Here is a 13,445-nt window from a genome sequence, read left to right on the forward strand (position 1 = left end):
TACACACCTGATTAACTGTCTCCATGGCAACATGGTACACACCTGATTAACTGTCTCCATGGCAACATTAAACATCTAATTAACGGTCTCCATGGCAACATGAAACACACCTGATTAACTGTCTCCATGGCAACATTAAACATCTAATTAACTGTCTCCATGGCAACATGAAACACACCTGATTAACTGTCTCCATGGCAACATTAAACATCTAATTAACTGTCTCCATGGCAACATGAAACACACCTGATTAACTGTCTCCATGGCAACATGATACACACCTGATTAACTGTCTCCATGGCAACATGAAACACCTAATTAACTGTCTCCATGGCAACATGATACATCTAATTAACTGTCTCCATGGCAACATGAAACACACCTGATTATCTGTCTCCATGGCAACATGAAACAGACCTGATTAACTGTCTCCATGGCAACATGATACATCTAATTAACTGTCTCCATGGCAACATGAAAGAGACACCTGATTAACTGTCTCCATGGCAACATGATACACACCTGATTAACTGTCTCCATGGCAACATGAAACACCTAATTAACTGTCTCCATGGCAACATGATACATCTAACTGTCTCCATGGCAACATGAAACAGACCTGATTATCTGTCTCCATGGCAACATGAAACAGACCTGATTAAATGTCTCCATGGCAACATGAAACACCTAATTAACTGTCTCCATGGCAACATGATACACACCTGATTAACTGTCTCCATGGCAACATGATACACACCTGATTAACTGTCTCCATGGCAACATGATACACACCTGATTAACTGTCTCCATGGCAACATGTTACACACCTGATTAACTGTCTCCATGGCAACATTAAACATCTAATTAACTGTCTCCATGGCAACATGAAACACACCTGATTAACTGTCTCCACGGCAACATGAAAGAGACACCTGATTAACTGTCTCCATGGCAACATGAAACACACCTGATTAACTGTCTCCATGGCAACATGAAACACCTAATTAACTGTCTCCATGGCAACATGATACACACCTGATTAACTGTCTCCATGGCAACATGATACACACCTGATCAACTGTCTCCATGGCAACATGTTACACACCTGATTAACTGTCTCCATGGCAGCATGTTACACACCTGATTAACTGTCTCCATGGCAACATTAAACATCTAATTAACTGTCTCCATGGCAACATGATACACACCTGATTAACTGTCTCCATGGCAACATGGTACACACCTGATTAACTGTCTCCATGGCAACATTAAACATCTAATTAACGGTCTCCATGGCAACATGAAACACACCTGATTAACTGTCTCCATGGCAACATTAAACATCTAATTAACTGTCTCCATGGCAACATGAAACACACCTGATTAACTGTCTCCATGGCAACATTAAACATCTAATTAACTGTCTCCATGGCAACATGAAACACACCTGATTAACTGTCTCCATGGCAACATGATACACACCTGATTAACTGTCTCCATGGCAACATGAAACACCTAATTAACTGTCTCCATGGCAACATGATACATCTAATTAACTGTCTCCATGGCAACATGAAACAGACCTGATTATCTGTCTCCATGGCAACATGATACATCTAATTAACTGTCTCCATGGCAACGTGAAACACCTGATTAACTGTCTCCATGGCAACATGATACATCTAATTAACTGTCTCCATGGCAACATAATACACACCTGATTAACTGTCTCCATGGCAACATGAAACACCTAATTAACTGTCTCCATGGCAACATAATACACACCTGATTAACTGTCTCCATGGCAACATGAAACACCTAATTAACTGTCTCCATGGCAACATGATACATCTAATTAACTGTCTCCATGGCAACATGATACATCTAATTAACTGTCTCCATGGCAACATGAAACAGACCTGATTATCTGTCTCCATGGCAACATGAAAGACACCTGATTAACTGTCTCCATGGAAACATGATACACACCTGATTAACTGTCTCCACGGCAACATGAAAGAGACACCTGATTAACTGTCTCCATGGCAACATGAAACACACCTGATTAACTGTCTCCATGGCAACATGTTACACACCTGATTAACTGTCTCCATGGCAACATGTTACACACCTGATTAACTGTCTCCATGGCAACATGATACACACCTGATTAACTGTCTCCATGGCAACATTAAACATCTAATTAACTGTCTCCATGGCAACATGAAACACACCTGATTAACTGTCTCCACGGCAACATGAAAGAGACACCTGATTAACTGTCTCCATGGCAACATGAAACACACCTGATTAACTGTCTCCATGGCAACATGTTACACACCTGATTAACTGTCTCCATGGCAACATGTTACACACCTGATTAACTGTCTCCATGGCAACATGATACACACCTGATCAACTGTCTCCATGGCAACATGTTACACACCTGATTAACTGTCTCCATGGCAACATGATACACACCTGATTAACGGTCTTGTCTCCATGGCAACATGATACACACCTGATTAACTGTCTCCATGGCAACATTAAACATCTAATTAACTGTCTCCATGGCAACATGAAACACACCTGATTAACTGTCTCCACGGCAACATGAAAGAGACACCTGATTAACTGTCTCCATGGCAACATGAAACACACCTGATTAACTGTCTCCATGGCAACATGTTACACACCTGATTAACTGTCTCCATGGCAACATGTTACACACCTGATTAACTGTCTCCATGGCAACATGATACACACCTGATCAACTGTCTCCATGGCAACATGTTACACACCTGATTAACTGTCTCCATGGCAGCATGTTACACACCTGATTAACTGTCTCCATGGCAACATTAAACATCTAATTAACTGTCTCCATGGCAACATGATACACACCTGATTAACTGTCTCCATGGCAACATGTTACACACCTGATTAACTGTCTCCATGGCAACATTAAACATCTAATTAACTGTCTCCATGGCAACATGATACACACCTGATTAACTGTCTCCATGGCAACATTAAACACCTAATTAACTGTCTCCATGGCAACATGATACACACCTGATTAACTGTCTCCATGGCAACATGATACACACCTGATTAACTGTCTCCATGGCAACATGTTACACACCTGATTAACTGTCTCCATGGCAACATTAAACATCTAATTAACTGTCTCCATGGCAACATGAAACACACCTGATTAACTGTCTCCACGGCAACATGAAAGAGACACCTGATTAACTGTCTCCATGGCAACATGAAACACACCTGATTAACTGTCTCCATGGCAACATGAAACACCTAATTAACTGTCTCCATGGCAACATGATACACACCTGATTAACTGTCTCCATGGCAACATGATACACACCTGATTAACTGTCTCCATGGCAGCATGTTACACACCTGATTAACTGTCTCCATGGCAACATTAAACATCTAATTAACTGTCTCCATGGCAACATGATACACACCTGATTAACTGTCTCCATGGCAACATGGTACACACCTGATTAACTGTCTCCATGGCAACATTAAACATCTAATTAACGGTCTCCATGGCAACATGAAACACACCTGATTAACTGTCTCCATGGCAACATTAAACATCTAATTAACTGTCTCCATGGCAACATGAAACACACCTGATTAACTGTCTCCATGGCAACATTAAACATCTAATTAACTGTCTCCATGGCAACATGAAACACACCTGATTAACTGTCTCCATGGCAACATGATACACACCTGATTAACTGTCTCCATGGCAACATGAAACACCTAATTAACTGTCTCCATGGCAACATGATACATCTAATTAACTGTCTCCATGGCAACATGAAACAGACCTGATTATCTGTCTCCATGGCAACATGAAACAGACCTGATTAACTGTCTCCATGGCAACATGATACATCTAATTAACTGTCTCCATGGCAACATGAAAGAGACACCTGATTAACTGTCTCCATGGCAACATGATACACACCTGATTAACTGTCTCCATGGCAACATGAAACACCTAATTAACTGTCTCCATGGCAACATGATACATCTAACTGTCTCCATGGCAACATGAAACAGACCTGATTATCTGTCTCCATGGCAACATGAAACAGACCTGATTAAATGTCTCCATGGCAACATGAAACACCTAATTAACTGTCTCCATGGCAACATGATACACACCTGATTAACTGTCTCCATGGCAACATGATACACACCTGATTAACTGTCTCCATGGCAACATGATACACACCTGATTAACTGTCTCCATGGCAACATGTTACACACCTGATTAACTGTCTCCATGGCAACATTAAACATCTAATTAACTGTCTCCATGGCAACATGAAACACACCTGATTAACTGTCTCCACGGCAACATGAAAGAGACACCTGATTAACTGTCTCCATGGCAACATGAAACACACCTGATTAACTGTCTCCATGGCAACATGAAACACCTAATTAACTGTCTCCATGGCAACATGATACACACCTGATTAACTGTCTCCATGGCAACATGATACACACCTGATCAACTGTCTCCATGGCAACATGTTACACACCTGATTAACTGTCTCCATGGCAGCATGTTACACACCTGATTAACTGTCTCCATGGCAACATTAAACATCTAATTAACTGTCTCCATGGCAACATGATACACACCTGATTAACTGTCTCCATGGCAACATGGTACACACCTGATTAACTGTCTCCATGGCAACATTAAACATCTAATTAACGGTCTCCATGGCAACATGAAACACACCTGATTAACTGTCTCCATGGCAACATTAAACATCTAATTAACTGTCTCCATGGCAACATGAAACACACCTGATTAACTGTCTCCATGGCAACATTAAACATCTAATTAACTGTCTCCATGGCAACATGAAACACACCTGATTAACTGTCTCCATGGCAACATGATACACACCTGATTAACTGTCTCCATGGCAACATGAAACACCTAATTAACTGTCTCCATGGCAACATGATACATCTAATTAACTGTCTCCATGGCAACATGAAACAGACCTGATTATCTGTCTCCATGGCAACATGAAACAGACCTGATTAACTGTCTCCATGGCAACATGATACATCTAATTAACTGTCTCCATGGCAACATGAAAGAGACACCTGATTAACTGTCTCCATGGCAACATGATACACACCTGATTAACTGTCTCCATGGCAACATGAAACACCTAATTAACTGTCTCCATGGCAACATGATACATCTAACTGTCTCCATGGCAACATGAAACAGACCTGATTATCTGTCTCCATGGCAACATGAAACAGACCTGATTAAATGTCTCCATGGCAACATGAAACACCTAATTAACTGTCTCCATGGCAACATGATACACACCTGATTAACTGTCTCCATGGCAACATGAAACACCTAATTAACTGTCTCCATGGCAACATGATACATCTAATTAACTGTCTCCATGGCAACATGAAACAGACCTGATTATCTGTCTCCATGGCAACATGAAAGAGACACCTGATTATCTGTCTCCATGGCAACATGAAAGAGACACCTGATTATCTGTCTCCATGGCAACATGAAAGAGACACCTGATTAACTGTCTCCATGGCAACAAGAAACAGACAAGTGATTGTCAAGGTATCGAATCAAGCAGGATGATTGATCAAATGGAATAAAAATAAAAAAGGAATCTCCACTAATTTACACAGGTGTACTTACTACTTGCACAAAGTAGAAGTAGTAAGTGCACATAAACACAGGTGTACTTGCTGCTCATACTGGGTACAAGTACACCTGTGTTTATGTGCACTTTCTACTTGTACCAGTAGAAGTAGTAAGTACTACTGGGTACAAGTAGAAAGTGCACATGAGCACTTACTACTTCTACTGGTTACAAGTAAAAGTACACTTGTGTTTCAGAGTACTTACTCCTACTACTGGGTACAACTGGAAAGTACACATGAGCACTTAGTACTTCTACTGGTTACAAGTAAAAGTACACTTGTGTTTCAGAGTACTTACTCCTACTACTGGGTACAACTGGAAAGTACACATGAGCACTTACTACTTCTACTGGTTACAAGTAAAAGTACACTTGTGTTTCAGAGTACTTACTCCTACTACTGGGTACAACTGGAAAGTACACATGAGCACTTACTACTTCTACTGGTTACAAGTAAAAGTACACTTGTGTTTCAGAGTACTTACTCCTACTACTGGGTACAACTGGAAAGTACACATGAGCACTTACTACTTCTACTGGTTACAAGTAAAAGTACACTTGTGTTTCAGAGTACTTACTCCTACTACTGGGTACAACTGGAAAGTACACATGTGCACTTACGACCACTACAGGCTACAAGTAATAAAAGTACACCTGTGTTTCTGTGCACTTACTACTTCTACTGTTGATTAGTTGGAGCACTGCGGCCACCTAGCTGCAGGCTTGTGTATTGTTCCAACATGAATACTATTTAAGCCTGCTGTATATAATGACGTCATGAAGAATGTGTACAAATGTGGTTTTTTGGAGTCTTAAAGCCCATAAAAAGGTTTTCCCTGGAGAATAATATGAATGTCATTGGCCGACAATAATAAGAAGACATTCAAGTAGGAATAAATAAAATAATAATTAAAGATCGATTTTTGGATTTTTTTCAATCGATTAAGAATCGTTACAAATAAGAATTGCGATTAATTCGAAAATTGATTGTTTTTGACCTCCCTGCTAGGGCTGTGAATCTTTGGCCAGCACACCATTCAATTCCATTGTTGGGGGCAACGATTAGTTTCAAAACAATTCTCAACTCAAAATCATTACTTTTTGATCAAATTGGGGGCCAGTTCTATGAAGAACTACATTCTTCCATTAAATAGATGTACAGCTCTGATCAATTTCTATATTAATTAAAAGAAAACTGGCTTTGTTTAATAAAATTCTAGCCAAACATTTAATAAAATGACTGGACAGGACAGATTTGGGGAAAAAACAAATTATATATATATATATATAAATTAAAAAAGTTAATTTTTATTTATATATATATATATATATATATATATATAAAAAAATATATAATTTTTTATATATACATATATATATAAAAATTAAAAAAATTTTTTTTTTTAATTTATATATATATATATATATATCCATCCATCCATTTTCTACCGCTTATTCCCTTTTGGGGTCACGGGGGGCGCTGGAGCCTATCTCAGCTACAATCGGGCGGAAGGCGGGGTACACCCTGGACAAGTCGCCACCTCATCGCAGGGCCAACAATATATAATAATTTTTTTTTAATTAATTTGTATTTATATATATATATCCATCCATTTTCTACCGCTTGTCCCGTTTGAGATATATATATATATATATATATATATATATATACTGTATATAGTTTAAAAATAATTCCTTTTTTTAAATTTATATATATATATATATTAAAAAAAAATTTTTTATTATTTAAAAAATAAAATGTATATATATATGTTTTTTTTTAAATATATTTTTTAAATTTGTTATAATATATATATATAAATAAAAAAAATAATTCTTAAAAAAAAAAGTATATATATATATCAAACGGGACAAGCGGTAGAAAATGGATGGATGGATATATATATAAAAATTAAAATTAAAATTAATTAAAAAACAAAAATTATATATATATATGCATCCATTTTCTACCGCTTGTCCCTTTTGGGGTCGAGGGGGTTATATATATACATATATAATGTATATATATATATATATATATAATGTATGTATATATATAATGTGTATATATATATAATGTATATATATATACATATATATATAATGTGTATATATATATAATGTGTATATATATATATAAATATATATATAATGTGTATATATATATAATGTGTATATATATATATACATATATATAATGTGTATATATATATAATGTATATATATATATAAAATATATATATAATGTATATATATATATATATATATATATATATATGTATATATATATATATATATATATATATATATATATATATATATATATATATGTATATGTATATATATATATATATATATATATATATATATATATATATATATATATATATATATATATATATATATGTATATATATATGTGTATATATATATATATATATATATATATATATATATATATATATATATATATATATATATATATAGCGAAACTTTGGGCACCACAAAATTCAATTCGATTCTTGGGGGTAAGGATTCGATTCAAACGATTCTCCATTCAAAATCAATACTTTTGAACAACACTGGGTAGTTCCATGATCAACTACATTCCTCCATAAAATACATAAACAGCTCTGAAACATTTCTATATTACTTCAAATGAAACTGGTTTTGTTTGATACAGTTTTACCCAAACTATTGAATAAAACGGTTGGACTGGACTGATTTTGGGGAGGAAAAAAAATAAATCGATTAAGAATCACAACAAATAAATATTGTGATTCATTCGTAAAATCTATTGTTTTTGACACTCCTAAGAGCCACACTCTCGTTGTACGTCTCTGTCACAACACCTCACTTCTCCATCCTTGCACAGGAAGTCCCCACAAGAAGTTGTCTCTTCCGTTTGAATGTTAGACCAATTCGAGAAGCTGTTATGAATGTGGGCTGGTCTCCTGAAGCTTTAGTAAAACTTGATAATATTCCTATTCTGTCTTGATGGTCCTTCTTACTCTGCATATATGTCATCTGAAAGAACTTGGGACTGACCAGTGACTTTAATTCCCTGAGAGGGAATACTGGTCAACAATACGCATCCTTTTAGTGCTTTGACGCCATAAAAGAGCACTTTGGCTGGAAAAATGGCGTAATCCCTGCACGTTTGGAAGAGAATAAAGAGTCAGAAGCCCTGAAATGTATTTGTTTTAATTTCCTTGAAAATAAATACTAGCACAGCAAAGGATCTTGCCCTAATCTTTTGGTAAGAAAACAAGCAAAGAATCGAGAAGAAAAGAAATAAAAAGACTTCCGTTAATGCATCCATCACGGTCCTCCAGCCAGGTGGGAGTTAACACTGCCTAAAAAGGAGGACCAGAAGAAGAAAGGGGGCGGAGCCAGAGAGGACGAGGGGGGGACCGAACCAGCAAAACGACGACAAAAAAAATAAAAAAAATCTTACGGTGAACAAAGAAAGGTGACAATGAGTCGCTAGCGGGAACCATGGCAACAGAGGAGGAGGGGGGCGAGGGAGGGGCGGACGTCTGTCTCCATGGCAACAGCAGAGACGCCGAGTAGAAAAGGATGTGGAGAAGATCTGAAGTCTTTTGAGCGCACGCGCGGAATGTGGACCTTCCCCTCCCCCGCCGTGAGTGCGTATTGCATAACTCTGAAATATGTACACAAAGACTCCTCGCTGGAAGTGTCGCCGCGCGGCGAGCAAACGTCCGCCGCATGCAACCTGCAACCTTCCTTCTCTTTCAACGGGGTCATGCTCTTATTTTGAAGGAGGCCTATTTCCTCCCTCCTGGCTCAGCCGGCCGCCCAGCTTAGTCGCGAACGTCCACGGCGTTCTTGCCCGCGGACCGCGTGGAAACTTTGAAGAGTGCGTTCATTTGGTGTGTGTGTGTGTGTGTTGTGTGCGTGTGTGTGTGTGTTGTGTGTGTGTGTGTGTGTGTTGTGTGTGTGTGTGTGTGTGTTGTGTGTGTGTGTGTGACGCACTGGAAGAGGAGGATGCTGGCAGTGTGTGTGTGTGGTGTTCTAACCAGAAGACCAGGGTCAGAACGCTGCGGACTTTCCTGCCCCGTGGCCGTCCGGGGGAAGGTGCGTTGCCACGGCAACCGGAGGAGGAGGAGACCCAGGTTTGGTTTCAGGTGAGCCGGGGAGCTGCGACGTAAGGCAACATGTTTCGGTCCTTAGTTCCCCCAAAAGCGGCTCTCCCAGAAGCAAGTGCAAAAAAAAAAAAAAAAGAAGATGGCGAGAAGAAGCGAGGTGAAGGTAATACTGACGGGGGAGAAAATAAATAAGAGAAAAGGTGTGGCAGACTCATCTTTAGTGTGGACGCGCGGCCACTGTGCAAAAACCTCCTGGAGTCCCAGCCAGACTTTCCTCCGTGCGCCGGGAGGACCACAGAGAGGACAGACTGGTATTTGTTTTTCCTAAAATGGCTACGTGGTTTCCTCAAAATGGTCGCCGCCGGCGGGCCGCGCTCACTCCCGCCCGCTGGCCGAGTAGGAGAACTGCGGGAAGTGAGGCCTCCGCTCGTTGTCGGCCGCGTCCATCCCGTCCTCGTCATCTGCAAGCGGGAAGGAGGTAAGAAGGTCATGGCGAAGAGCAGGGGGAAGGAGGTAAGAAGGTCATGGCGAGGGGCACGGGGAAAGAGGTAAGAAGGTCTTGGCGAGGGGCAGGGGGAAGGAGGTAAGAAGGTCATGGCGAAGAGCAGGGGGAAGGAGGTAAGAAGGTCATGGCGAGGGGCAGGGGGAAGGAGGTAAGAAGGTCATGCGAGGAGCAGGGGGAAGGAGGTAAGAAGGTCATGGCGAGGGGCAGGGGGAAGGAGGTAAGAAGGTCATGGCGAGCGGTACGGGGAAGGAGGTAAGAAAGTCATGGCGAGGGGCAAGGGGAAGGAGGTAAGAAGGTCATGGCGAGGCAGGGGGAAGGAGGTAAGAAGGTCATGGCGAGGGGCACGGGGAAAGAGGTAAGAAGGTCTTGGCGAGGGGCAGGGGGAAGGAGGTAAGAAGGTCATGGCGAAGAGCAGGGGGAAGGAGGTAAGAAGGTCATGGCGAGGGGCAGGGGGAAGGAGGTAAGAAGGTCATGCGAGGAGCAGGGGGAAGGAGGTAAGAAGGTCATGGCGAGGGGCAGGGGGAAGGAGGTAAGAAGGTCATGGCGAGCGGTACGGGGAAGGAGGTAAGAAAGTCATGGCGAGGGGCAAGGGGAAGGAGGTAAGAAGGTCATGGCGAGGCAGGGGGAAGGAGGTAAGAAGGTCATGGCGAGGCAGGGGGAAGGAGGTAAGAAGGTCATGGCGAGGGGCAGGGGGAAGGAGGTAAGAACGTCATGGCGAGGGGCACGGTGGAGGTAAGAAGGTCATGGCGAGGGGCAGGGGGAAGGAGGTAAGAAGGTCATGGCGAAGAGCAGGGGGAAGGAGGTAAGAAGGTCATGGCGAGGAGCAGGGGGAAGGATGTAAGAAGGTCATGGCGAGGGGCAGGGGGAAGGAGGTAAGAAGGTCATGGCGAGGAGCAGGGGTAAGGATGTAAGAAGGTCATGGCAAGGGGCAGGGGGAAGGAGGTAAGAAGGTCATGGCAAGGGGCAGGGGGAAGGAGGTAAGAAGGTCATGGCGAGGAGCACGGGGAAGGAGGTAAGAAGGTCATGGAGAGGGGCAGGGGAAGGAGGTAAGAATGTCATGGCGAGGGGCAGGGGGAAGGAGGTAAGAAGGTCATGGCGAGGAGCAGGGGGAAGGAGGTAAGAAGGTCATGGCGAGGAGCAGGGGGAAGGATGTAAGAAGGTCATGGCGAGGGGCAGGGGGAAGGAGGTAAGAAGGTCATGGCGAGGAGCAGGGGGAAGGATGTAAGAAGGTCATGGCGAGGGGCAGGGGGAAGGAGGTAAGAAGGTCATGGCGAGGAGCAGGGGGAAGGATGTAAGAAGGTCATGGCAAGGGGCAGGGGGAAGGAGGTAAGAAGGTCATGGCGAGGGGCAGGGGGAAGGATGTAAGAAGGTCATGGAGAGGGGCAGGGGAAGGAGGTAAGAAGGTCATGGCGAGGGGCAGGGGGAAGGAGGTAAGAAGGTCATGGCGAGGAGCAGGGGGAAGGAGGTAAGAAGGTCATGGTGAGGAGCAGGGGGAAGGAGGTAAGAAGGTCATGGCGAGGGGCAGGGGGAAGGAGGTAAGAAGGTCATGGCGAGGAGCAGGGGGAAGGATGTAAGAAGGTCATGGCAAGGGGCAGGGGGAAGGAGGTAAGAAGGTCATGGCGAGGGGCAGGGGGAAGGATGTAAGAAGGTCATGGCAAGGGGCAGGGGGAAGGAGGTAAGAAGGTCATGGCGAGGGGCAGGGGGAAGGAGGTAAGAAGGTCATGGCGAGGGGCAGGGGGAAGGATGTAAGAAGGTCATGGCAAGGGGCAGGGGGAAGGAGGTAAGAAGGTCATGGCGAGGGGCAGGGGGAAGGATGTAAGAAGGTCATGGCGAGGGGCAGGGGGAAGGAGGTAAGAAGGTCATGGCGAGGAGCAGGGGGAAGGAGGTAAGAAGGTCATGGCGAGGAGCAGGGGGAAGGATGTAAGAAGGTCATGGCGAGGGGCAGGGGGAAGGAGGTAAGAAGGTCATGGCGAGGAGCAGGGGGAAGGATGTAAGAAGGTCATGGCGAGGGGCAGGGGGAAGGAGGTAAGAAGGTCATGGCGAGGAGCAGGGGGAAGGATGTAAGAAGGTCATGGCAAGGGGCAGGGGGAAGGAGGTAAGAAGGTCATGGCGAGGGGCAGGGGGAAGGATGTAAGAAGGTCATGGAGAGGGGCAGGGGAAGGAGGTAAGAAGGTCATGGCGAGGGGCAGGGGGAAGGAGGTAAGAAGGTCATGGCGAGGAGCAGGGGGAAGGAGGTAAGAAGGTCATGGTGAGGAGCAGGGGGAAGGAGGTAAGAAGGTCATGGCGAGGGGCAGGGGGAAGGAGGTAAGAAGGTCATGGCGAGGAGCAGGGGGAAGGATGTAAGAAGGTCATGGCAAGGGGCAGGGGGAAGGAGGTAAGAAGGTCATGGCGAGGGGCAGGGGGAAGGATGTAAGAAGGTCATGGCAAGGGGCAGGGGGAAGGAGGTAAGAAGGTCATGGCGAGGGGCAGGGGGAAGGATGTAAGAAGGTCATGGCGAGGGGCAGGGGGAAGGAGGTAAGAAGGTCATGGCGAGGGGCAGGGGGAAGGATGTAAGAAGGTCATGGCGAGGGGCAGGAGGAAGGAGGTAAGAAGGTCATGGCGACACTCACATTTCTCTGGTGGAGTGATGGTGATGGTCTGTGCGGTGAACTCCTCGTCAAAATAGCGCGTGTCCGTCTCCGAGGACACCTGCGGCTGGAAGGGTGGAACCATCTGGAAGACATTCAGCTCTTTGAGTCGCTGTTGGTACACTTAGTACTCGCACACTGGGTACTCACACTCGATACTCACACTTGATACTCACACTCGATATTCACACACAATACACTGGGTACTCACACTCGATACTCGCACACGATACACTGGGTACTCGCACTCTATACTCACACACAATACACCTGGTACTCACACTCGATACACACACTCGATATTCATACACGATACACTGGGTACTCGCACTCGATACGCACACTCTATAAACTGGGTACTCACACTGGGTCCTCATTCGATACCCACACACGATACACTGGGTACTCACACTCGATACTCACACACGATACACTGGGTATTCACACTCAAT

The 13,445-nt window shown here is 43.4% G+C and overlaps 1 protein-coding gene across 1 annotated transcript in view; it reads right to left on the minus strand.

Moving 5' to 3' along the window:
- Positions 1-8,942: 8,942 nt before the first annotated feature.
- Positions 8,943-13,445, minus strand: part of akt3b (v-akt murine thymoma viral oncogene homolog 3b) — a 31,035-nt gene continuing 26,532 nt past the window's right edge. Inside the window, exons 12-13 of the mRNA XM_062026345.1 lie at positions 12,976-13,078; positions 8,943-10,322 (exon numbers count right to left, since the gene is read on the minus strand). Of these exons, the coding sequence (XP_061882329.1) occupies positions 10,237-10,322; positions 12,976-13,078 (189 nt within the window). The 3' untranslated portion in view covers positions 8,943-10,236. The remainder of the gene's footprint in view (positions 10,323-12,975; positions 13,079-13,445) is intronic.

This window comes from Entelurus aequoreus, linkage group LG18, assembly GCF_033978785.1.
Source record: "Entelurus aequoreus isolate RoL-2023_Sb linkage group LG18, RoL_Eaeq_v1.1, whole genome shotgun sequence".
NCBI lineage: Eukaryota > Metazoa > Chordata > Actinopteri > Syngnathiformes > Syngnathidae > Entelurus > Entelurus aequoreus.